Genomic DNA, 26,591 nt, shown 5'->3' with positions numbered 1-26,591 from the left:
AAAAAAAAAAAACAAAACACTTTGGAGTAATGTGGTCTTTCTTTTTCTCATGCTCATGAAAATTCTCATACCAAACCAGTAACCTCCACTGCCCCCGGTTCATTATTTTTTAAGGTGGCGTTAGGGGGCATTTAAGGGAAGGCTTGTCTCCTCCTCTGTGTCCCCTCCTCTCCTACATCCCATCATGGCAAATTACAGCTTCATCCGTGCTTGTGTGACAGACACTAAAAAGGGGAGGTTTGGTCAACAAACTGGAAAGTTGATCTCATCCCTGAAAGGCTCTGGATGTCTCTGTGCTGGTGCTCCTCAGGGTGATGTGTTTCTGCATCCAGACTGGTGCAACTTTTTGGTCACGGGAATGTCCCCATGAGACTGAGTACCCCCAAGCTGGGGACAGCCAAGGTTTTCCCTGCAGAGACAGCTCTGGGCTCTTGCCCAAGTCCCCTCTCCAGGGCCCTGGCACCAGTGCAAGTGCAGCCAGGCTGAAGGCTGATGATTAAACCCATGATCCAGATCACTCCTGCCCCTCTCAGTGCCCCAGAAAATAAGGATGCTGATAGCAAGACTACATCCAGTTGGGGATGTTACACTTTTCTGAGCAGTTCAGCAGGTTTGGGGGTGGACTGAGCTAATTTGGGGTATAACCACCCTAAAAAAAACCTTTTTCACACACCCTTCATTGCCATGGCTAAGTTGCTCCCAGCTCAAACTGGTTTTGTTCATGGGCTGACCTTTACTCTGGCAGCTTCTTGGTGAACTTTCTATCATATATGTAGTTTTTAAATTTTTTTTTTCTGTGTGGGCATGACAGAGCTGTCTCCTGAGGTGGCAGAAAACACATCTTGCCTCTTAAGGACCGGTAGGGAAACCTGCACATGGCACAGGGAGATTTGCTGTAGATGGGACAGCACTGGGTACAAGCCAGTGCTGTCCCTATGCAAGGTCGCATCCACTGGACCACACACTTAGCTCCTTTTTTTTTTTTTTTATCCTCCCAAACTAATCCCTCCAGCCCCTTAGGCTTTTTTGTTGTTGTTGTTGTTGCTCCTCTCTGAATTCCTTCTAATTTGCAGGCTCACTGCCAGCATCCAACGCGCTATAAAAAGGGGACTTGTTCTTCAAGCTTCCCTCTGGTACAGAGCGTTTGCACAAATAGCAACACGCTTGACAAGTAGGTCTGATTCCCCCTGCTATTACCGAAATGCTCGTAGGGTGCTCAGGGAGTAGAGCTGCTGTCTCAAGACAAGCCAAGCTGAATTTCACACAGGGCCCTGAGCCCAATTCCCAGCCGGCGTTTAAGCTCCTGTCAGCTGGAAAAACGGAGCTGTGCATTTTTATTTTCCTCCCCATGCAGCTTCCCCCTCTCTCTGAGAGCAAGCGGATGCGCTTGCATCCCTCTGTATCCCACCAGCTCAGGTGGGATGTGGGCTGTGGCTGCAGACCCATGTCCTGCTGAAGGCAGCCCCAGGGCCACCACCAATTCTTGGCTGATGCCAAAAATTGGTCTCCCCCACCCCCGCCGTAACAAGCAGCCATGAAACAAACCCCCTGCCAGCTTCCTTCTTAAAACTAATGAGCTGTTTGACCCTGGCAAGTCCTCTGGGAAAGCTGTTGCCAGAGCCTTGATGCTCACACAGATATAAACTGCTCTCATTTCCAGCTTAAATTTATTTGTGGATGACTCGTACCCATTTGGCCTTGTTCTTCTTGTACCCGCACTGGCTTTTAGCTTGGATGGCTCCTTTCCCTGCTCTGGTATTTATCTCTGGCAGGCTTTGCCAAGTGCCATGGGTCTGCCAACCTAAATAACCCCAGAGCTCCTGGTGGAGCATGGCTGGGAGGAGTGTACTGCACTCATTCCTGCAGTGGAGACAGCCCTAGCAACTTGATTTGCAGCTCACCCATTGAAAAGGAAAATCCACCATTCTGCCTCTTGTCATCCTCACTGGGGATGGTCCCAGCCTGCAGAAGGACAACCCCAACCATCCTCTCCACTGACAAAGGCTCTCTGATTTGAAACCATTATCTAATTTCATTAGCACACTTCTCTTTTGCAATGTAAAGGCCATTTTGGCAGAAGATGAGCTTTTTTTTTTCCTAATGCTGCCTTCAGTAGCACCTTTCCCTCTCCTTTCTGGTAGTACCAGGGCTCATGTTCCTGGCCTTGCTAATCTCAGCCGTGGTGTTGTGGAGCAGACATTTCCCATGCACAGCTGTGCCAGGCACTTTGCTCAGAGGCTGAAGTGGATTTAAAATGTGAAAGTTCATCAGGTCAAAATACTCATGTGGCTTCTTACCACTGGCCCCTTTTGGAGCTGTAGGACTATGCAGGATTTAAAATGTGAAAGTTCATCAGGTCAAAATACTCATGTGGCTTCTTACCACTGGCCCCTTTTGGAGCTGTAGGACTATGCAGGATGGTATGGGAAGAGCTGCAAGGTGTTTGCATTCCCCCCAGGATGATAATTTGTCACCATACTTTTTACTGCTGCATCTTTGCCATGGGTTTTCTTTGCCTTTTATGTGCTTTCTTTGGGATCTCTGTGCTTATTTCTGGTGATGCTGAGATTATGGCTTATCCATCCCAATTTAGACTCTACCTTCACCTTGGCAGGTAGAACTTGTACCTTTGATGGAAGCAGGGATGCTCCAGGTGCCATCACTCACCAGCTCCTTATTTCCTCCAAGTTTCCCTTCTGTTAAGAACCTTTTTTTTTCTTTTTTTCTTTCTCTCTAATCTAAACTGCACCAGCGTGTGTCCATTTGAGGCAGGATTTCATATTCCCCTGCAGTGTCCTTCCATCATTCTGTGCCCTCGTTAAACCACGCGTAAATTGGCATCATCGAGGAGGAGCTGGCCTCTGCGGTTATTAGCAGGATTATTCTCATCTCCTAGTTTCCAGTGAAGCTGCTGGGCTGGTGTAGCACAATTCCCACTAATGCTCATCTCCACTGTCAGGGAGAGCGATGCTGATGGGGCACTGAGCATCAGCAGCAGATACCAGGAGGAAACCAGCAGACCCCATCGCATCTTTCCACATTAAGTGATTTTTGACCCCCAGTTCCTCTCCTCCAGGCCATGGTTGTTTAGCACATCATGTTGGGCATTAACTTCCCCTCCTGAATCTTTTCTGAGCAGCCCAGGGGCTCCTTCACAGCTGCAGCTCCAGCACAGGAGTGCATCACACCCTGCGCTCATCGCTGGTTTGCTTTGTGCATTGCGTTTTCTCGCTGCCTAAATCAGCACCCACAGCCTCCAGCACTCAGTGGGTACAGCTGGGCATTTTCTGCCTGCAGTGGATTTTCCCTGTTCCTCTCTCCCTATTTATTTGATTTCTCACTGTATTTAAAGGAGAGGTCAGCGTGTGTTTTGCAACCTTCTCCTCCTGTTATTAATTTCTTAGAAACAAAGGGGAAGGAACCACAAGCAATAAAGAGCCTGAGGTTTGAGGACTGATTGTTTATTTGTCAAAGCTAGAAATGCAGTGACTGAAGAGGACAAGAGAAAATCCTCTAATGCAGATGTATCTCATTTAAGTTCAGGCTTGTGTAAGTCAGATTTGGAGGGGGTGTGGATTTCCTCCTGCTGCAGTTCTAGATGGAGCTGTTTTCACTGCCATTACTGCAAATAGTATCTTAGTTTTGCCTTCTGCACCTCATTTTTTCACCCCACAGCCTGACTTTCCTGCACCATGCCCATCTGATGCTTGGGGAGCAGTGGTGCCCATCTCAGTGGCATCATGGCACCCCATGCAGTGGGATTGGGTTGCACGTGGCTGATGACAAGTGGGTGGCAATAAACCAGTCCTAAGAATGCAGATGCTGCCAAGGAGGCTGGGACTGGCCATCAGCTGCTGGGAAGAGGGGATGAGGAGAAGCAGGGCAGTTCAGATGCCAAAGCCAAAGATGCTCAGAAGCCCAAAAGGGACAAAAATAGGTGTCTGGGTCACTCAAGAGGGTTTGAGGACCACTTAAGATCTTTTCCCTCGGAAGCAGCAATTACTAGATGAAAGGGAATGTCTTCAAGCAGGCACTTTGGAGCATCTGGTTTGTATTTGGCACGTTCACTGGGGGAAGCAGGGAAGGCTGGAAGGCTGCTGGGTGGGTTGGTGGCTGGGCGAGGCAGAGGGTGTCCTTCAGGGGATGAATCTGGTCGCTTACAAAATGCATTTTGACACCAGGAGCATTCCCACATCTCTCCTCCTTTTTGGACTGTGCTGTCAATAACTTTCCAAAGCATTAATGCTGATTATGAGCTGGATTTCTGCTCGTGGGAGGTTAAGGGGTGTCCCCACATGAAGTGGTGAATAGGGGGATGCACACGTGGTTTTCTTTTTAGGTTTCGCCCTTCCTTGCTACAGAGGAGGCATTGGCATGTAATTACCACCAGCTTTAATCCAGCCAGACCAACTGCCTTTCTGGCAGACCCAAATACAATAGGAGCCAAAGGTTATTGCATGCCCTAAATAAAACCATTACAGCCCTGGGGCCTCACCCAAGCCCAGACCGCAAAGCATCCAGGACCGGCTCCATTCAGTTTTTCTGAGTCTGGAAGATTTGGTTTGATGGCAATGACCCATAACTTTTTTTTTTTCTTTTTACTTTTTTTTTCTTTTTACTTTCCCCCTGAAAAGCCACCTGCACACTTGCAACCACTGTGGCACCTGCCAGGAGCAGCACATCTGGCCAGCGTTAGCGAGCCTACCAGGGATGTACTTGGTTCAGTCTTTTCTTGCTAAAATCATTAGTGGCTTTAATTGAAAGCAGAGGTGGGTGAAGGCACGTCGCACAGACACACCGCAGCATGCACAGCTCAGCCCAGCACATGGCTGTGACCAGCATTCTCTCAAACTGCTGCCAGATACAGCCCAATGTTCTGCCCATCCATGGGATGGACTGAGATTTCAGGCACCACAGAAGGACCCATGTGGCCTGGAGTAGCAACCCAGGAGCCAGTACATCCCACACTCTGCTCTTCTCCCAGTTACTGCTCCAAACTGGGATTTACTCTGAAACCTGAAGGATTTTACTCTCTGTCCATAAGCAAATACAGCCCAAAGTGATGCAAATGCGTGACCTCCCCCAGATCTCCGGAGGTAAATATTGTGTCACAATGAGCACATCCCATATCCTTTGACCCAGTCTGAGACACTCTTGAGTCCATCCTGATGCAGGGGCAATCCAGGCCAGGGAGGAGGTATATGGTGAGAAAGGCTTTCTCCTCACCTCCCAGTTCAATTATCGGTGTCTCATGTTTGCAGCATGATGGACACTGGTCCTGCCTCCATGCAGGGCTGGTTCTGGCTCCTGGCATCCCCACAGAGCTGCCAGCAGGGAGAAATTGCATTTCACAACCCGTCTTTCCAGGCTCCCACAAGATTACTGGAGGGAGAGGAATGTGCTGAAGAAAATATCCCAACTGCTGTTAAAAGGCGCAGCTTTCCCTACCCCTTTCTGGGATTGCCATTCCTTCACTGAACCAGACACCCTCCTCCAGCTGGCAGCACCCACTGGAGCCAGCACTGTGTGAGCTCCCCATACCACCCTGGGGTGCCTTTGCCCTCCTGGCCTCCCCTTCATGTACAAATAATTGAAATTGTGATAAGCAGGCTCTTTTATGAAGAAATTCTGCTTTTCCCTCACAGTGCTCCTGGGACAGAGCTCAGTCACTTTATATCTGGGCAATAAATCTCCAGGCTCTCCAGGGCACACCCGCCACACAAGGCAGTAATGGGCCTGCCAGATGCTGCTCTGTCTGGGTGAAGAGCTCGCCAGCCAGTGCAGCATCTGTTAATCATTTGCCAGGAGAGCCCAGGCAGCGAGGGAGTCTCAAGTTGAATCCCTTTTGGCCAATCCTTTTGAATCACGGTGAAGCGTTCAGGGCTGTCTGGAGCTGAAACAACCTGTGAGCTGCAGCAGCCTGTGATCCTGGGCTGAGAGATGCATCCCACGCATCTCAGAAGGAAGGTGAGAAATCTTTTCCCTTCATCCTTCTTCTGAGAGGAGTAAAATCCTCACCAGGCCAAGGCTAAGGTAGCCCTTTTCCTTGATCCCTCTCTTCTGCTTTTGCTTCAGAATCCAGTGAGTACCAGATGATGAGATGTGGTCCTGGGCAGTGAAAAGCAGTGGGGAATCTTTAACTGGTTTGGTGTTGAGTCATCTCCTCCTGGGTGATGGCATATGGACAAGGCTGAAAGCAGGGATGGCTTTCTCTGATGTTTCTTCTCTGTTGAGTCTTCTTTCAATATTCCACAATCCCAGACCAGGCATTTTGCCTCCAGCAAGTAAAACACCTCTAGGTTCTCCGCAGAAGATACTGTTGCATCTGGGGGCGATGATTGGGCTGTCACACTCATTCTGATTTCTCTCCTAGGCTAATTACAAGCCTCTTGCACTCTCTCAGGTGGCTTTGGCAAGTGCTCTGCTTTTCTAGTGCCAGTGCCAGGGAGCCCTGGCCACAGTCATCAAATCTTTCCCCAACTATTAGAAAGCAGTTACGCTCCTTGTGTGTCTTTTCATTCCCGGAAGCTGGTAAGTGCATGGATCCTACACAAATAAACTTCTTGAGGGCCGAGAGTCAAAATATCCCTGGGCTTGTTTGATGGGAAAAGGTTAACCAGCGTGAAGTCTATGAATTGCTGCTGACCCAACTTTGTTGACAAAATATAGTTATTAATTGGACTTGCAGGCAAACTGCCTGGGGATGTTTAGAAGGAACTTGTCCATCGCAAGGGCTGAGATCTCCCTGGGAGAAGATCTGTCTGGGCTCTTTGGAGATGCACCTAGGCTTTGGCCATAGCTCCGGTTTGGGGTTTTGTTGTTGAGGATGTGTCAGGGTCTCCGTTTTCCACACTGGCCATGGGACCACACAGATTCACCAACAGCAGAGCTGTAGCAGAGGAGGACAGGAGGAGCCTTTCAAGAATCCTGGGACCAGGTGACTGAAATGGTCTCTTGATCTACTGGAAGGTCTCCTTGCTCATTGCAGGAGTAAATACTGTTGGGATGGACAACTTTTGAAGTTCCTTTCCAACCCAAACCATTCTGTGATTTTTGTGATGACTCTGATGAGGCACCTGGATCCCTAAATTCAGGTTTCTGCTCTCAAGCTGAATCCTACACAAGGCATCATTACCTGGACAGCAGCAGAAGCTTCATGATGAAGATGAAGTTCTGGAATGTAACCTGTGCTGTTCCCATGGTGCTCCTAAATCCCAGCAGCTGTTCATTGCTGTGTTGACAATGATGACACTGTCACCCTACCCTTAGCCCAGTGGCTTATTTTTGACTGTGGCAGAGCAGTGGTCAGTGCATGTCCCTGGGTGCCACCACAGCCTTTCAGCCACCATCATGGCAGTTCCAAAGCTGGCTGCTGCTCTCGTGGCTGGCGAGTTCCTTCACAGCCTCTCACAGCCCTGCGTGAGGAACAGCTTGCTTCCCTCGGCCTGGGAGCGAACAGAACACCCGCGCTGGCGCTGGCCCAAGACAGAAGCTTTGGGAATTCTCCTCGACAGCATGACAGCAAATGCTCCTCTCCAGCAGGGCCAGTGCTGGGAGGATCCCAGCAGCAAAGCCTATCCCGGTGCAGGAAGAGCTCGCCTTGGGCTGCGAGGTTTCCTGCACCTGCGTGACTGAACGTGCTGGAAAGCACCTTCCATGCGTGCCAGAGTGGTGGAAATCCAACTGCCAGCAGATAAACATGCCTGTGCCTGTCCTGCCGTGCTTTGAGGAGGGGGGGTGGCACCTAGTGGAGGTGGGCAAAGGGACCTACCTCCTCAGTTTCCCTAAAAAGCTGACAGTTGCCTCCTAGGTGAGACCAGCTACATCCAGATGGAGCCTCATATAGGTTAACTGTGCTCCTCAAAGGTGGCCATGTGCCTGTAGCCCACAGATGAAGCCACCTCTCTGAAGTCATCTCTGGGATGCTCAGCCTTGTCTAATTCAAGTTGGGCCATGCAAACATGACCTGGAAGAGCTAACGGAAGCAAGATCCATTTGCCTGTTCCTCTTGTGCAGCCTCTGGACTTGGTCTTGCCCAGGCTGAAGTGGCCCCAGGGATGAAATGGTCCATCCAGGCTGGAGTTCAGAGCAGCTTGACCGTTCCCTGAGAGCAGCTATGGCAAGCAGCCCACGTTTCACAAGTGGGGTTTTCCCATCAGGCTCTCCAGCTGCTATAAATAACAGGAAACATTTTGTCGTTTTCTGCTCTGGGGAAGGTCAGGAGCCCAGATTCTGTGGTCTTTGGAGGTTTAATAAGGTTGGAGATTTATGCAGTGTACCCAGAACTCCCCCGAGACAGCTTGCCTGAGGCTGTTTGGCTCCTTGGATGGAGAAGTCCTGAATGCCAGCCTTTGACAAAGTTACCGTAGCCACCCTTTATGAGCTGTCAGGTCCTGCTAAATCCTTAATGTGCTCTTCATCCCCAGGCCAGATGCTAACTCTTGGGTTGCTGCCGAACCAGCTCACGAGAGGTTTGAGCCATCCGCTGTCAGTGGATGCAAGGATGTATGGATCCCAGGATGGATGGATCTAGGGACACCAGCCACTGGTGAGCTTGCTGGGAGCTCATCTTCATAGAATCACAGAATGTGCCCTTGTAAAACCCCACCTGGAGAACTGTGCCCAGGTCTGGGGTCCTCAGCACAAGAAAGACATGGGTCTGTCATAGAGGGTCCAAAGGAGACCACAAAAATGATCAGAGGGCTGGAGCATCTCCTCATCTTTGTGTTTGCAACAGGATGGAAACCCAGCAAGTCAAGTGGGAAGATCCATCCTCAAGGGGTTGCTCAAACATCTAGACAGCTTTTCTGGGTCCTGGAGAGCCCCAAGCTCAGGTCTGTGCTGCCTGTAGCCCCAGCAGCTGTGCAGGGAGGAGGCAGAGCTCTGTCTGCTGCCTCTCCCATTTCCCCAGCAGATGCAGGAATGCTTTGATGTCCACTTCCCCAGCCCCAGTGCCCAGCACCAGGATTAACCACCAGTCAGATGTCTGCCATCAACTCCAAATAAATCTTATAAACTCAGACAAGCACCACTCAGAGGGGTCTCAGCATTCCCCTCTTGCAGAATGAGGGTTAAAAGTAGTTTTTCCCCTTGCACCTGCCCCTCTGAAGCCAAGGCTGTGTTTTATTTTTAAAGCCCAGGTTTCTTGGTGGTTGGCTCCTCTCCTGGGGTGTACAGGCCAGAGACAAATAGAAAAATTGCCCATCTCAGTGGTTCAAAGAAGGTGAGCAGAAGGTGGAACGTGCTCACATGGGTTGGGAGAAACTCTCCCCCCCAATCTCTTCTTCCTATAACCAAGACAGAAATGCAGCTCTAGGGGTGATCCTTCAGAAAAAATACTGAATTTTGTTCCTTTTTGCATGTTTATGAAAGTGTTTTATTTGTCTCTAAGGGGTTTTGGGGTCAAAGTTTGCGTGCCCTGTGCAGATCTCTGAAGCCTGGCTCAGTCCCACTTAAATGGTTTCAGTGAGGCTGAATTATTTTTTGTTAAAGTTCATGTGTTTACATTTCATAAGCTTATTTTAAAACACATGTGTATACAAGAGCAGGCTTATTTATATGGCAGATTGGCCTGCTGTGTCCTTACCTGACTTAAGTGTCAAGGAAGCAGCTTTTTTTAACTTTTTACAAGCACAGTTTAAAATAAAATACTGGTTTGCTGTGCGCCAGTGAATCTGCCCAAGAGAGGAGGTCAGGACAAGGTCTTGTTTTCCAAATGTAAAATGTTATTTTGCTTATTTACAGAGCTTCCTCTCACCAGCCATCATTTTAGGTTAGTATGTTAGCAACAGCTATAGGTAAAAAAAAAAAAAAATCGTTTATGTTCCCCGGAGTCTTGGCAAGCCAAAATCCCCAAGTAGCCAGGCTTCCTAGTGAAACAGCTTTTGGGAACTTTCCATCAGTAAAGCAGGATTTGCTGGGTGACCCATTCTACCCAGGTTCTTGGCAAGATTTCTGATTTCAAGTACCCCAGGGAAATACTTGGGAAAAGCCTTTGTGGAGAGATCTTGGCATTTTCTGTTTGCCCTGGAGGAAGGATTTTATTCTTGATTTTAATCATATGAACTGGTAACACACCAATCCAGCTGTAGGAAGGTGAGGAGCACTTGTGGTGGTGCAGTTCAGTGTTGGAGTGTGAGGAGATGTGTGTGGACCTTAAAGCAGGATGGGGAGGGTGAGTAGAACCCCAGGGAGCTGCGAATTTAAACAAAAGCAAAGGGAAGCTTTGACTGTGGGACATAAAATTCATCTTTCACAAAGGATGAGAAGCCCACATGTGTTTTTATGCCTGTGTTTGGAGAACTTTTCCTGCTTCTATCAAGCTTCCATATGGGGCTCGTGGATATGGACATGAGGACCTAGGAGGTAATGAGAGAAGTGTTGACATTTACACCCAGGAGAGCGCTGGAGCAGACGCAGAGTGAGGGATGGTTTTCCATCCAGAGCAGCTGTAAACCAAAGCCCTGACCACTGGTGGTTATTTAAAGACTCCAGCAGCGTTTCCTGCCATGGGAAGGTGCTTGGCCCACGTTCAGCCTGGGTGACTGCTCTCTGCAAAGCCAAATAAACAACAGCCACTTGAACTTTCCACCTTGCAGGCTCAGCCAGATGCCTCATCCTGGGCCATGACCAGGCACTGCACCTCAGATGGGTCTTGTGGATGAGTCTCTTTGGAGGATCCAACATTTTGGGGTTGAGGGTGCATTTCCTGTCTTTGAAGGACCCTAGAGAAAGAGTTTGCTGCTGTTTAGAGCTGAGAGAGGGCATTTGGGAGGGGAGATCTGTGTCTCCATGCAGGTCCACGTCCTTCAGTGACCTTGGGCAGGGCAAAGGGAGGAAATTATATCCTTTAACTCTAAAAATGTGCTTTAGATGCTTCATCTCCTCAGAGGAACACAGTTTGAGTAGCCGGGACCAGGAATCTCATCCATCAATCCAGGCATGGTGGTAATGTGTGACTGCAGTGACCATCTGATCTGCAGGATGTCCATGAGGGTGCCAAGGCATCAGGGGCAAGATGCCCATAGCAATGCTTCACCCCTTGGGGAGGTTGGAGGTGGTCTCTTCCAACCTCAGCCTTCCTGTGACAGTCAGTGTGAGATGTCAGACAGTCCTCTGTAAGCATTTTGTTGCTTTTGTTGAGTTGTAGTCAACACAATGCACGTCCTTCCCCACTTCTGACCCTTCCCCGGTGAGCTGAGATGTCTCAGCAACTCACATGAACCCTGCAGTGGATGCTCCTCAAGTCCAGCTCCTCAGCCTGGGAACTTTTGCAAGACTTGGCAGCAGGGCTGTTGCAGGAGTATTCCACACAGGACCCAAAAATATTGCTGTCGGTGCAGCGTCGGCCGGCCTGGACGCAGGGTCAGGTCCCTCAGAAATCAGACTGTTGACGAACAAGCTTGAGCACATTCAAATGTTTCGTCTGATTTTCTTGGACTGCAGAGTTTCCAAGGGAGCCAAAAAGCTGGCTGCTCCTCTTGTTGACTCTGCAGACCAGAAATACAGCTGGGTTCAGTGAAATAAGGAAGCTCACAATTCTTATACTGGTGTAGCAGAGAGGGGAAAAGCTCAGTTTGGAAAAGCTCAAATGTCTTTCTGGAGATAAAAAGAAGGCCAATGTGCTGTTCTCTCCTCTGCTCAGCATCAGGGATGATTGCTCAGACAGCCCCAGGATCAAAATCCTTGCCTGATATTCCTCTGAATTTCTGTCAAAGAAGCAAATCCTGGGGCATTTCACTTGATCAAGTTTGAAGAGTGTGTCCACACAGGCTTTGGGGAGTGCAGAGAGAAGCTGTGCCAGCAGTGAGCTGGGATGAGAGCACAGGAGACTTAAGGCAGGAGGACAGCATCACTTTAAACTGCAAATGAACCCTGAAATGACAAAAAACTTGAAGCAAGCCCACATTTCGGGTCAGGCTGGCCGTGAATCAGCTCTAGAAAACGAAAGACGAAACTTTCTGACTTCAGTTCAAGTTATGAACTTACAAACTCTCATTTATCTGGTTTAATGGATGCAAGCCAGAGACATTTTTTTGAGGTTAGTGGATGGGACAGCTTCCTGAAAATGAACTCATTGAGAAAGGCGTGATTTGGAGACAAAGTTTGTCTCAAATTCTCATCTTGTACAAGGCTGGGTTAATGTGACATGGAAATACCTTCTGTATATCCCAGAGTTGCTCTTGAGCATCCTCCGTCCATTTAGTGCTCTCTGCTAAAATGTAGAGGCATGATAAATCACTTCCAAAAATGAAAGTTGAAAAAAAACAAATCAGATTTTAAACCCATCTGGATGACAACAAATGTGTAAAAGGCTTTTGCACAGGACAGCCATGTAACCTTATTCCATTCCCCCAAGATAACAAGCACAGAGTGGCAGTGAGCTGTGGACAAGTGAGGCATCCCATGGTCCAGCTTTGTGATTTCATGGCTCAGAGATGGGGATCAGAATAGGAGTATCTCACATGTTGGTGGTTTTTGTCAGCAAATCTTAGTAGTTTGTTGTTGTTTTTTTTTTCAGAACAAGGCTATTTCCCCCACCCCCCTTTTTCCCTTTAAAACACTGATTTATTTTTGCCATTGCTTTAAAAATGGCTGTGTATTCCCCACAACTGTCTTCAGGCATTACAAAAATCAGAATATTGCCTGAAGCTAGGCATAAAAATGCAGCAGAGGCATCGTGCAGGCAGCTGGGCTAAAATTGGTATCAGCTTAAGTTAGGGGAGATTTCATGGAGCTGTTGTTTGTTTTATTGAAGTGGACAGGTCTAAGGACCGGGGTTTTAGCAATGCCCTGGCATCAGAGGAATGCACTTCTGGTCCTGCGTGCTGTGAATCTTCCTCATCCTGGGTGCTGTGGCTGCAAGCTGGAAGGGTGGCTGTGATCTGCTCCTGGTGAGGAGTTGGTGGTGTTGTTACCAGCTTTGGAGACAGCGATGCCGCAGTGATGCTCCTGCTTGCAGTTTTGCTGGAGAATTGGGTGAGCTCAGAGTTGATCCTTAGTGTTTACCAAAGACTCCTATTCTTACACTGTGCCAGTGTCCTGGGAGCAGATTTGGGCAGGAGTTCCTCTGTGCCCGAGTTAGGTGATGGCTCCGTGGGTGCACCCAGCCAGATGCAGATAACCACAGTCCTGCCAGCTTGCAAGGCTCAGACATGAGAGGCTGTGAATCCAGCCACATGGGACAGGTTGGTTGGAATTTCCAAACCTTGTGGGGAAGTCTCTTGCTGAGGTCCCCACAATCTTTCAGGTGCCACTGTCTGGTGGAGCTTGAGGGAAGTCCCTCTGCTGCATTTCTAGTAAATGCCAGCTCAGGACGTGCTAATGACAGCAGAGAGGATGTGCTCCGTCTGTGTGACGAATGACACTTACTGGAGATCTGGAAACAGGATGGGGATGTTTTATTGACCAGCTGATGAAAGAAAATGCCAGAGAAATTCCCCTGTGGGAACACACGGCAGAGTTTCACCCCATGCTTCAGCATTGAATTACAGTGCTCATTTAGCAACCCTTGGCTGCCTGTCCCAGTGCTGCCCACAGTGCCCTGCCAGTACAGCTGCTTGTTTGTACAGAGATGGGTTGGGAATGGATCAAGCTGAAAATAAACTTTTTTATTTATTTTTTAACTCCCCCAAGGCAAGATCGACTCCATGGTGCCTTTGCCAAGACAGCCTCGTGCTGGTAGAACTGAGCCAAACCAGTACCTGCTGATTTTTCACTGGAGCAGATGAGCCCCATGTCCTGTGGCTGAAGGGGACATCTTCAGTGTCCCTTGTCTCTACTCCCTCTGTCCCACTGTGGTCCAGCCCACTCCAGGCTGGTTTTGCTGTTGGCTGTCATGTGCAATGCCAAATTTAAATTATTTGTGAAGTAGCAAAACATCCTTTGTGCTGGCTGCTGAAGTACTGTGTACACATCTGTGTCTGTAGGGTTTTTCTTCTAGGATAGTGAAATAGTATGGATTTCAGCATGGAGCCAGGTATATTAATAGGAATGCCCTAATTTTGCTTTTTCTCTGTACCAAAGGAGCTTACAATGAGGGAATTAACTGAGCCTTAAGTCAGCACTAGATGTTCTTCAAAGCCTCCATAGATATTCCTCGAAGTTTTGTTTTCTATTTGCAGCAGCCTGGCTCTTTAGGAAGCAGCATGAAAAAGAGGTGGAGAAAAACCCTCTCAGGATACACCCATGGCCAACAGAATAGGGAATGTCTGTCTGCCTCCTCCCCAGGCTGAAATCCTATTATGTGCCCCTGGGAGCAGAGGGACAGGGACCATTCTGGATGGATTTCAAAGCCAGTATTTAACCCAGACAGCTTGTTACCGGTGTTGCTTTTTCATTCACCTCCTTTCTGTTTTTCCCTGCTGAGAGGCAGAGCATGTGCATGTGCATCCCCAGAAACATTTACTATCATCAGTCAGCTTTATCATAAATGATGAATTTGGGCTTGCAGCTTCCTTTACCCAGGGAAGCTCATTTGCTTTCAGCTTGATTAGAGCCTGCTCCAGCGCAGCAAGGGTGGCTTGGAAATGCCACCCACGCCAGGGTGTCAAAATGCCTCAGAAACCATCCAGGAGCCAGGGAGCCAAGCGGAGCCGGGAAACCAAGCAGAGCCGGAGCAGCTTGCGTGTCTCCAGGCCATTAAAGCTCACCCCTGGGGCTGGGGAGGATGTGCAGAGCACGGATGAAACGCTGCATCCTGCCTGTCCCATCCCTGCTGGATCCGGCCATAGGAGCTGAGGAAGTTTTCCTGCTTAGCAGGGTGGGGAGGCTTCAGATCTCAGCCTTTATTTAATTTTCAGGTGATAAAAGCGTCGCTTCCTTGCCTGGCGCATCAGAGCAGCCAGCACCTTCAAACACTCCTCTTTCTCCAGGGAATTTGCATTTCCCTAAGGGCAGCACCAGATTTATGCAAAAATCTAGATGAAAGAGAGTCAAAGGCAAAGCATGCTCGTGAGTAAGCTTTTCTGTGTACTTCCTGAACAGTCAGACCCTCTCCTTCCAACTTTCTGGCATTTTGGGGAGAAGTGATGCTGACTGCAGGTTCCTCCAGCCCCAAAAACACTTGGTGATGACCACTTCACCTCCATGTTGTCCAAGAGTGGTATCAGTCTGGAAAGGTGCTTTGAGGTTGCAACATCCCGCTGTTGGATTTGCTTTTCCTGGGCACACCATTCCCTCTTGTTATGGTGTTCAGGTGGTGTTTCCTCTCCAGACAGGATGGATTTCTTCCTCATTCTGCCATTCCCCTGAGGATGTGGTCCTTCTCCTTTGGTGATCTCCAAAATCACCTGGGCGCAGTCCATCGAAGCCAGCTGGCTGTGCTGCATGACCTTCTCCTTGCTTTCCCTGACAGGATGGGAAGAGCACCAAGTATCATCATCCCACCATGGCTCTGACATGAGCTTTTTCCTCATGCAAATCATTGCAATTTTCCTTCCTGAAATACCAGGGCGTTTGCTGGCTTTTACAAAGCCACTGCTGGAAATCCTTCCTGTGTATGACAGGAACAGGATTGGATGACTGTTCATCTTCTGTACTGAAAGACAGTTCATTTAAGTTCAAGAAGTGCCAGAATCTGTATGGTTTGCCATCTTTTTTTAGCTGGTTTCACCTCCAACGGTGGCTGGGAGCAGCCTTGGCATGCCAAAGCATCTCTGTGTGACAAGTGAGGATGTAATTTAAAATCTGCTCATCTGGGGCTGCAGCAGCTGCTCCCTGCTTCTGGTGTGCAGCCCAGAAAGGGACAGGCTTGATGGTAATTGGGGAGCCCATTTTTGCAGTCCAAATCCACCAAGTCCCAAGCTGCAGCATTGTAGGACTTCAGCCCAAAGGATTTTTCATCCCATTTTCCTAATTCTGAGTGTCCTGTTCCAGCAAAGTTTTTTTAATACCTTGGTTAAACTTGAATCCAGTTTGAGCCCCACTTGATGAAGTTGCAAGTGGGAAGCTTGGTGGGAGCTGATGTGGAGAACCCAGAGGAAGGGTCATGGTGACACCCAACCACCCTGGCCATCAGGCACTCAGAGCATTATGCATTGGTTTGGTATGGAAAGAACCTTTAAAGATTATCTAGTTTCAACCATGCTGCCATGGACAGGGACACTTTCCATTGCAACCAGGTTGCTCAAGGCTTCATCCAGCCGGGCCTTGAACATTTCCAGGGGTGGTGCAGCCACAGCTTCTGGAGGCAACCTGTTTTAGTGTGTCACCACTCCCATCATAACAAACTTCCTCCTTATGTTCAATATGAACCTGCCCTCTTTCAATTTAAAGCTGTTGCTTTTTGTACTATCACTACAGGCCCATGTAAAAGTCTTTTTCAATCTTTTTTTTTCATCCTCTCTTTAATACATTGAAAGCCTGCAATGAGGCTTTTGCCTGACCACCAATTCCTGAGCTTGAGAAAGAGCCACGGCCACATCCTCAGCTTTTTATGCCCATCTGAGCTCAGCTGCAAGGTGCATTTCCAAGGGGCTTTGGGTTTCAGAAGTTCTGTAGTTGGGAGAAGGCCTTGAGTTGCACCAGGGGACGTTCAGGTTGGATATCAGGAAGAATTTCTTCAGTGAAGGAGTGACTCAGCATTGAAATGGACTGCTCAGGGAACTGGTGGAAAACATCCCCAAAGTGTTCAAAAATGGGTAGCCATGATAGTCAGGAATGTGGTTTGGTGGGCAGGATGGTACTTGGTTGAAAGATGGACTTGATGAGCTTGGAGATCCTTTCCAACCTGAAAGATTTTACAGTTCTGTCTACAATTCTGTTATTCTGGTTTGTAGACCCTGAGCAATCTGAGCTCTGTACTGCCTTAATTTCCTTTCTCCAAAGTGATGCTTGATCTTCCTTCTTCCTCCTTCCAGTTTAGTCCCCCATCTTCCATGTGGACAGGGTGCAAATTGGGCTGAAGACATGAGGCAGTGCTTTACACACCAGGCAGGCTCTGCAGAGCGAGTGGAGACATTGCTGTCCCTCCAGCAAGAACAGCTGTGACTTTCAGCATTTCATGCCCTTTGATCTTTTATTTGAAAGAAAACCACCTTCATTTGCTCTGTGAGCTCCCATGGGTGGGGGACAATTCTTGGCACAGCTTTGGGGGTTTGCACAGGGGTGGCAGGACCATAGGATTTTGTCCCTGTTACTGAGGATGTCTGGGTCCAGGAGGGTAGGAGAGGGTGCAGGGGAACAGGAGAGGGTACAGGAACAGGCCATGCTGTAGCCATGCATCCAAAACTGGCAGCTTGGACGTACACACCTTTGTCCCTAGAGCTTTGTCAACATGTTGCTTTTGCAGAGCACTTGTCCTGTGGCAACCACAAAGCTCTGCTGTGGCTGTTTGCTGGAGCTAAGGAGTTTTCTGGAAGAGGGTTTTAGGGAAAACCATCTCTGCAGGACCTGGGCTTAATGGGAGGAGCCATGAGCATGATGTGCTGGGGGGTTTTGATAACACTGCCAGACCTTGCCACATCCTACCCAGGAGCAGCCTGTTTTCCCATCTCCCTTCACTTGCTCCATGGCTTTTAATTATCCTGGCTGACACTCAATTCTGTTTCCCCCAGGACCTCTCTGTATTGTTGATAGTCCTGAGGGGACATTTCTCACCTACATGCAGCATCTCTGTCCCATCCTGCTGGAAAAGGGACATCCCTGCAAGGGCTATTTCAAGGGGCAGTTTCTGCTGTTAAAGTGACAATAGCCATGGCTGGAGAGGATGAGGAGGAGACAACCCAGAGGGTTTCCCTGCAGCACTGTCCCCATGGGCTTGGTGGCTGCCTTCAGAAGTGCTTTGGTGTCCCTCACACAGGAGAGGACTGGTGGTGCTGCCACCTCCCAGCAGCCTGTTGTGATTTGTGTGACCCTGTCCTCATGGGGTGAAATGTGTAAACCAAATAGTGCAGAGCAACAGCAAGATGATTTGGTTGGACAACCCCAAACAGCACAAGGTCTGGATGGTGGAGGAACCTCAGAGACCCACAAACACCATCTAAATCTGGTGCCATTTTACTTGGAAGAGCTGCCTTTCTCCAGAGCTTGGCTTCTCTGGACAATCCTGACCATAGCTTGATCCACCAGAGATCTTTCCATGGGACACATCACAGGCAGAGCATGTTCTGTCCTGTGTTGCATCCCCAGAATGTCACAGAACACTATTTCAACATCGTCAGCTGGTCAAAATCCACCCTTTGGGTAGATTTGAGTCCCTTGGAGCCCCCTTCATCAGCAAACTTCCATCAAAGCCACCGCAGCCTGTCTGGGTTGTGGATTGTGCAAGAGGCGCCAGTGACGCAGACAGGGCTCTGGTGGCCTTGGGTCAGGGCTCCTGGTGGCCTGACTAGGTAATGTAGGGACAGCTTCCCATCAGAATCCCCCCACTGAGGAGGGACATTGCAAATAGCAAAGTTCAGGTCTCGTGGGACAGAGGTTCGGGTTCAAACTGTACCTCAAAGGGGAGGTCATGGCAGCTCCTCCCTGCCCTTCCCAGGAGTGTGCTGCTGTTTCTCATGTTTTCCCCAAAAAACACATCATTCTGCACCCCCACCCCCAAACTTTGCCACCTGCCGCAAGTATTAAATTCTCTCAAAATACTGTGAAAACCACAAGAAAAAAGCTGGGCAGGTGATTTCTTGTGAAACCACAAGAAAAAAGCTGGGCAGGTGTTCAGCTGCACCAGAGTTTCAGGGTGGGAGAGACACGTGGCAGTGGCACTTGTTGGGGGGGACCACTGGGGTCAGTTTGCCCCCCGTGTGTGTTTTGGGGTGAGGATGCTGCTTTGGGATTCTTTTCTTTCCAAAGATACTGTTAGACAAGGCTTGAAGCCTGGAAATGCCCAATTGCACACAGATTTGCTTTTTTCCCCAGATTCTTCTGGCCAAAAGAAATCCCTGAAGGATGGGGGGAGCTGGCCCCCAGTATTTGGAGTGCCTGACTTCTCTGTGCATCGGGCGCCGGAGCGTGGGGACCATCCATCCCCAAACGACCGAGCCTTTCACCCCTCCCCAAAAAAAACCCTCTAGGGCACACCCTCTGCAGATTTGGGAGGCAGCCAACCCCGAGCCTGTTATTACTTTTCCCTGTGGAGTTGGCCTCTCTTCCTCCCCCTTCTTTTTTCTTTTTTTTTTCTTCCTTTCCCTTCAAATCCAAGCCAGGAAAAACCTCTGACGTCGGCACACGGCTGCGAGCTCCTCGTGGCTGCTGGGGGAAGGCAGTGGAGGGGATATCCCGGATCATAAAACCAGGATCTCTCTGTGAGCAGGGCCACCGGTGGCTGTCTGTGAGTCGTCCACTGCTGGGGACAGGGTGGGAGGGATGGATGGGGGACTGTGTTCAGTTGGGGGATTCCTTTTCCCCACAGTGCAGAAGGTTTAGTGCCTTTTTGTGGTTTTTATGATTCTCTGGCGGTTGAATCTCTTCTGGTACAAGAAGGAATTAGGTTAAAAAGCTGTCCATGGAGATCTCAAATTCGAGTTGCTTGGGGGCTGCATGAGTAGGGAAAAGTTGGAATTCCAGTGAAAGGGCTGTTGAAGGAGTGCTTGAAGCATCATGTTTCCTCCAGGGCATTGCCCTGTGAGCTCTGGACAGGAGAGGCAGCCCTGACACTGGTGGCATCACAGGAATTCCAGTGTGAGCACAGAGTCCCTGTCTGTGGCTGTGAATCTGGGTGAGAGGGAAAAACAACTCCCAAAGGACCTTTGTAGACACTTTTCACACTGTGCCTCAGCTTCTCTTCAAAGACAAAAGGTGCAAATACAAGATAAGAAAGGGTTGATCATGTTACCAGTGCCTCCGGTGCATTCCCAGCTTGCACAGTGCTGGGAAGACTTTGCTCTTCTTTTTATCTGGCTGGCTGGCTTGCTTCCTTAGTTTCTCCATCCCTCCCTCTTTCCTGGTGTCCTGAGCACCTCCTGCTTGCAAATGTCCATGCCAACATCATGCTGGCATCTTTCCCTGCTCTCTAAATGCTACCAAACTCCTTAAGTCCAACTTAAGTAAAATCAAGAGCTGCACAGCTCTCTTTGGCAAAATTTCGTGTTAGCCAGTATTTACTGCACACCAAAAAGGATGTGGGGAAAGATGCAGGACTTGGTTTATCTAGCAGGTGTGTTTTCATGGGCTGCCAAGAGCCCCCCATCATTCTCCCTCTACACCTGTGCATTTTTAATCCTCCTTGTTGTGTTTTGCTCTGAAAACATTACGTGCAGCAAGAGAAACAACCTAAAAAATAACCCCTTGGAGGAAAAACCCCACGATGCTTCCCTGGCAGGTGGTGCCAGGCACTGCTTCACTCCTGGCAGCAGGTACCCCACAGCCACCACAGTACCCAGCATGGCTTTTCCAGGACATTGCATCTGCTCTGTCCAGCTCTGCCCCTGGAGCAGGACGTGCCAGTGGCTGCTTACACCTCTCCCCACGGATGCTGGCTCCTGCTGGGTGTTTTGTTTCCGTCGCTCTCCTCCCGGACCTTTCCTGTTTCCTTCCGTGCGGATGCAACTGGAGGAAATCTCAGCACATTGGCTGTGTCCCAGCTGCAGTCACAGGCTGGGGACAGCACTGTAGCTCTCTGTGTCCTGGGACCTGTTCTCCCTGGCAGTGATGGCGATGGTGGCAGCGGTGATGCTGCTCGTGCTGGTGGAAGTGGTGGTGCTTGTGGCAGTGGTGGCAGTGATAGTGCTGCTCATGCTAGTGGAACCCACTGGTGGCAGTGGTAGTGTTGCTCATAGTGGTGGCAGTGGTGACACTGATGGCAATGCTTGGAATGGTGGTGGTGCTGCTGGCAATGGTGGTGTTGGTGGCAGTGGTACTGCTCATGCTGGTGGCAGTGGTAGTGATGGCAGTGGTGCTCCTCCTACTGATAGCAGTGGTGACACTGGTGGCAGTGGTGGTGCTCATGGCAGTGGTCATTGTGGTGGTTGTGGTGGCAATGGTGACAGTGGTACTGCTGATTCTGGTTGCAGTGATGGTGGTGGCAGTGGTGGCAATGGTGACAGTGGTGATGCTCCTGACACCATTGCTCATGCTGGTGGCAGTGGTGACAGTGGTCGTACTGCTGGTACAGGTCTTACGTGTGCAGCTGAGCCTCACAGACCTGCTCCTCACGGTCACTCTTGTCAGTGGCAATGGATGTGTGCAGAAACTGCTGCATGGTGATAACTGGAAATACTCAGAAACTTGGATTCAGTTTTCAGAGTGATGGAAGTGCTTGCTGGGAGCAGGGAGAGCAGGACTTCATCAGCCTTAAGGGGAAAGGGCTGGTTGGTGTCTTGCTACGTGAGCTGAAAGCAGGAGAGAGGTCGAGAAAATGTGACACAGCTGGGTGTTTTGTTGGATTTCTCTGAAGGTGAACTTTGAACAGGAGATGTGCTCACTCTGAGATCTCTATATTTATGTACGGGTGAGATACACATTGTTTGGGTGAGTAAGAGCCTTTGTTCCGAGTCCCGCTGCTAAAGCTCATGTGGAGCGACACTTTGGCTCTGCAGAGCTTCCTTTTCCTTCTCTTGGGGATGTGCTGTGTTTAGGAAAACCTGACTCCACCATCTGTGTCCCGCTAGCCAGGTACCAGCAGCACAGCCATCGGGTCAGGCAGCTGCTCACCGCTCCAACCAAGCTCTTCCAGTCACTGGGTGAAGATCTGACCTTTATTTTCCATCAAGTTGCCATGAGGAAGATCAGCCTCATTCTTTTGTTGCAGGCTCAGTCCCTGGACATGACATTTGTAATGGCCTTGCCACACTGCAAAGGAATATTTCGGAGAGCCCTGTGATCCCCTCAGCTGTGGGAGTGTAAGACAAGGAGATGATGGCTCAGTGGTCCCCATTCCCAAGAGCAGCATCCTTCCCAGCTCTCTTGCCACTCTGGTGTGTGTTCATACTGGATCCTCAGTGGGCTCTTGGCTGCAAAATTCATGTGTAAGAAGCAGTAATTTCCACAGTCATGGTGAAAAGAAAATCATAGAATTATTAAAGTTGGAAAAGATATCTGAGATCAGTTGTTAACACCGCCAGGTCCGCCACTAAACCGTGTGCCACATCCATGCCTCTTGAACACTTCCAGGGATACTGGTTCCACCATTTCCCTGGGCAGCCTGCTCCAATGTCTGAGCACCCTTTTAGTGAAGAATTTTTTCTTATACTCAATCTAAACCTCCCGTGGCACAACTTGAGGCTGTTTCATCTTGTCCTGTTCTTTGTTATGTGGAAGAAGAGACCAACCCCCACCTGGCTACAACCGCCTTTCATCGGGCTGCCCCAAGAAGGGTTTGAGCCTGACAGGCCAGCACTGCATTGCTGAGCATCCTCATCCAGGGCTTGTTCACTGTGTCCTCACATGCTTCCTCCAGATCCCCTGGAGCGCTCAAATGAGAAGGATTTATATTCCACTTGGCAGGTTATTAATATTAGCTGAAATTCCCTTTTCCACATTGTTCTGCCACGCTTAATATGGAGATCAGCATCGCAGCCTGAAACGCCGGGGATGATTTGTGATTGAATACCCATTAGGGATTTATGGGCTTCGGGGCTGAATTGCTGGGATGTGCAATTGCCAAAATACTTGAAACACTTCCACTGGAGAGACCTTGTGGGAAAGAAGCACTCGCTGTTCTCGTAGGCAGGCGGTTCCCACTGAGCCTCTGTTACTGGCAGCGAGCACGCCCAAGCCAATAAAAAATTGTCCAGGATCCAGAGCACCGATGGAGCATGAACTGTGGGTTGGATGATGACAGGGGGCAGCGCTGGCATTGGTGCTGGCAGCAGCTCTCAGCCCCACGGGGCTGCTCAGCAGGTGGGATTTAATCCAGGACATGGGTAAACATGGGCACAGTTTGTATTAATGTCCCTGGCAGCCGGTTAAAATGAGGTATGAGGTTGTTTGGAGGGAGAAAAATCATTTTTTGATGCTTTCCCTTGTGCACCTCTGTTGCTGGTGTGTCCTATCAGATCAATCATCAAGATCAGATCAAATCATTAGGACAGATGCAATTAAACACACTGGAAGCCTGAAGAGCAAAGGCATGAAAAATAAAAGCAAAATATCCTCAAGTCCTTTTTTTTCAGAGGAACTGGGCTTTCAAGGTGATAGATTTGGAGCAATTCCTACTTTGCATCAGCTCTTCCCTTTGAGCAGGCAACTGTGGCTGCCCATCTGTCCCACCTCCCACCCCTTTTTTGTGGTTGTGCTGGCCAGCAGATTGGCAGCTGGACATGTAGCAGCCACACAGCCAAAACCAGCCCAAAATTACCCTCCAGAAATAACAAATTGGTTCTTACCCAGCCATGGTAAGATCATCTTGGGAAGAAGCAGATCCCACAGAAAAAGTGATGGGTGTGGTCATCACTGAAAAAGTATGATGAACACTGAGGGGAAAGCAGGTTTCCCAGCCCATCTTGCAGGATCATTGCAAGCTTTGAGCAAAAAATTCCAGCTGCTGTGGCCCGGGTGGGGAGGATCAGCTACCCTGGGGGGTTCAGCATCATCTGTGGGCTGAGCTGCTCTGAATCACAGCTAAAATGCTGTGAGAGGCAGCTCCCACCTCACTCTCATGCCTCAGCCAAGCTCCCAGGCTCCATCAGCTGCTAAAATCTGGTTTCTCAATGGAGACAGGAAAGTCATCCCCCCTGAATGTCCCACTCATCCCCTGCAGCTCAGGCAGGGTTTGAACTTTGCAGAACATCCTTGCAGGACCCTGAGATAGCATTATCCCCTTCTTTATGGGCAAAAAAATATTAGTCTGGTGTGATGGAACATGGTTGTTGGGAAGAGTCCGTGATTTTAGCAGCCAAACGGCACATTCAGCAGAGAAGCTCTGCTTCCCCTGACACCTCACCTGGCTTTTTTCCTGATGCTATTTAACTTTTTCATTCCTGGGTACCACTGGAGAAGCAGGAGGTGTTAAACATGTTGTAAATGATGCTCAGGCCTGGACAAACCCATTGTCAGCACCCAGGTGCTGTTAAGCTGGTCAGGGCTCAGCTCATCTCCCTACTCCCACCTTGTCTCATTGCGTAAGGGTGAAACAATCCAGAGGGGAAAGTTTCTGACTACTGTGAGGAGAGCCAAGGGGGTGCCTGCTGGCCTGGCTCGGGTTACTTATGTGCTTATGGTCTATTTTGAGGCTCTGGCCACCCGGCACTAAGCAGCCGCTGACCTGGGGGAAGGACCAGTTTCAAAACAAGAGTCCAGTGGGGAACAACCTGGGGAGGCTCTGGCTGGGTTTCCCTCAGCTCTGAGTGGGGCTGGCAGAGCCCTTGCCTCCCCGCTGGGCCCATCATCTCATGGATTTGGGTATTTCCACAGTGGGAGTTGATTTTCTTTTTTAATTCTTCCCACTGCCATCCTTGAAAGCAAAGATGCCACAGGTGGAGGGGCCAGGCTCCGTTCCTGGGAGCAATGTGCCGGCGGCGTGGGAATGTGGATGAGCAGGCAGGGAGACACATCCATCACTAACCCTGGCAAAACCATACACACGCAACCCCCTCCTCACCCCCCCCCCTCCCCAAGATAGCTCATTTGAAGGCAGCTTAATTCTCCTAAGAGCATTAGAGGTGCATTTTGTGGACATGAGCCCAGCGCCAGGAGCATGTGGCCGATTAGCGGCAGTGGCAGCTGGTTTCGGGCACAGCGTGCTTTGGGGTGGAGATATTCAACGTGCTTTTTGGGGACACAAAGGTGAGGTCTGGAGGGTCTGGATGGGTGTCAGGGGGGTCAGCTGGCATGAATTGGGTGCCTAAATCCACCAGCAGGTGCAGATGTTGGGTGGTATGTTGGAGCAGGCCTTCCTTGCCATGTGCTTTCCATTCTACAGGTAAAGTGTGAGTTATCCCCTCTGGCTTTCCAGTGCCATTCCAGCTCTCCAGATAATATTTTAGCTTTAGCTTTAAATACCACCTCGCTTTCTAATTTGTGGTCTTCTGTTAAGATGAGAATGATCAGGGATGCTCGCAGGGGATGCAGAAAGTGATGGTGCCTTCAGAGGCACCCACACCAGGCAGGGGCTTCCTTGGGGAGGAGGACACTCTCACCACCGCATTTCCCTTTCTCTCCCCTGCAGCCTCGCTCTGCACTGGGATTTATGGAGGTGCTGAGGAGCAGCTGTGAGCCCCACAGCCCCCGGCAGCCCGCCCTGTGAAGCAGCCCCCGGCCGCCTCTCCTCGTCCTGCCCAGCACCCCGACCCTCCGACTCAACCATTCAAGGCTCCCGTGCATGGATCGCCCCAGCGAGGCACCGCTGCCGGACGCCGCCGACGCCGCCCCGTAGGCTCCCGGCCCCCCGTGCCACCCCCAAGTACTCCACATACCCCGATGGGGTAACGTGACGGGGGCCACCCTCCCGCCACCACCACCCCCCATATGCAGAGGCCTTTCTAGAGCGCCCGGGAGCGCGCGGCACCGGAGGCAGTGGCCGCTCGCCGTCGCACACACGCAGAGGACGCCAACACTACAGCAAAGGGATTTTTTTAATTATTATTATTATTATTATTTCATTAATATTATTTTTTCCCCCATCTGGCTTTTTTTTTCCCCCTGGGAGGCTTGTGGTGTGTCAAGGAAGCCGGTGCGCTCCCAGGAGTTGGGATTATTTGCACAACGTCTGTATATTGAGTTCTCGATCCTGTTTTATTTTTATTTTTGAAGCACAGAGGGGTTGTTGGGTTTTTGTTTGTTTTTGTTTTTTTTTTTGCCCCTCCACACCACACTTTTCTTGGATTTTTCCCCTGCCACTGTCAGCACCACCTCACCTTCCCACTGTCCCCACCATGGCCCGGATGAACCGCCCTGCACCTGTGGAGGTCTGCTACAAAAACATGAGGTTCCTCATCACCCACAACCCCACCAATGCCACGCTCAGCACCTTTTTGGAGGTAAGGAGAAGAGATTGGAAGGTGGGGACCAGGGTCCAGTTGCATCTTTTGGGGCTAAAAGATGATGTCGATGAGAGGGCAGCACATCCCCTTTGGTATCATAGCATCTGGTGGGCAGTGGGTCCAATCATTGCCAGCTTTTTGGGATGGGATGTTTTTCAGGACCCCAAGTGTGATGTTTGGGCACAGTAGAGATGGAGCAGAGTTTCCTCATTCCTGTTGCATCCCCTGCCAGATTCACTAGCACATCATGTCACAGGGTTTTGGAGCGATGCACATGGGTGCACACAACCTGCCTGTCCCTCCCAGCACCTCAATAATGGCTTTTGATCCCAAATATCCCAGTGTATTTCCAGTACCTAGAGTGTGTTGGGTGGTGCTGGAGAGCTTGGTGTTGAAGAGCCAGCACTGGTAGCAGCTGTGTGAGTACCACTGCCTCAGGGTGATGGGAAGGTGTCTGATTTGGGGACAGCCACCCCATACTCGCTGCAGAGGGCGATGGGGACCACACCAGTAGGAAGGGAGAAAAATTCCCCTTTCCTCCAGTCTCTTAGACTTTCGGCCAGGCTGCTGAGCATGTGGGGCTCACCACGGTCTGGTGAGCACCCATGGGGAACAAAGGAGGTGGATCACTGGGGATGATCTCATGGTTCCTGGCGAGGCCGGCGCACCGGGCACATAATCCGGGGGCAATCCTTGTGCCAGGCAATGAGCCATGCTGGAAGCATCCCAAGTCCC

The 26,591-nt window shown here is 49.9% G+C and overlaps 1 protein-coding gene across 2 annotated transcripts in view; it reads left to right on the top strand.

Annotated features, from left to right (window-relative positions):
* The window catches only part of PTP4A3 (protein tyrosine phosphatase 4A3), a 42,574-nt gene that overhangs the window by 6,411 nt on the left and 9,572 nt on the right, over positions 1-26,591 (top strand). Inside the window, exons 1-2 of one of the 2 annotated variants that reach the window (XM_038127658.1) lie at positions 18,981-19,267; positions 25,043-25,853. In XM_038127658.1, the coding sequence (XP_037983586.1) occupies positions 25,749-25,853 (105 nt within the window). In that variant the 5' untranslated portion in view covers positions 18,981-19,267; positions 25,043-25,748. Of the gene's footprint in view, positions 1-18,980; positions 19,268-25,042; positions 25,854-26,591 lie in introns of those variants that run through there. The other variant, XM_038127657.1, reaches the window with a different exon arrangement.

The sequence above is a fragment of the Motacilla alba genome, chromosome 2 (assembly GCF_015832195.1).
Source record: "Motacilla alba alba isolate MOTALB_02 chromosome 2, Motacilla_alba_V1.0_pri, whole genome shotgun sequence".
Classification (NCBI taxonomy): Eukaryota; Metazoa; Chordata; class Aves; order Passeriformes; family Motacillidae; genus Motacilla; species Motacilla alba.
This window is presented reverse-complemented; position numbering and strand designations above follow the sequence as displayed.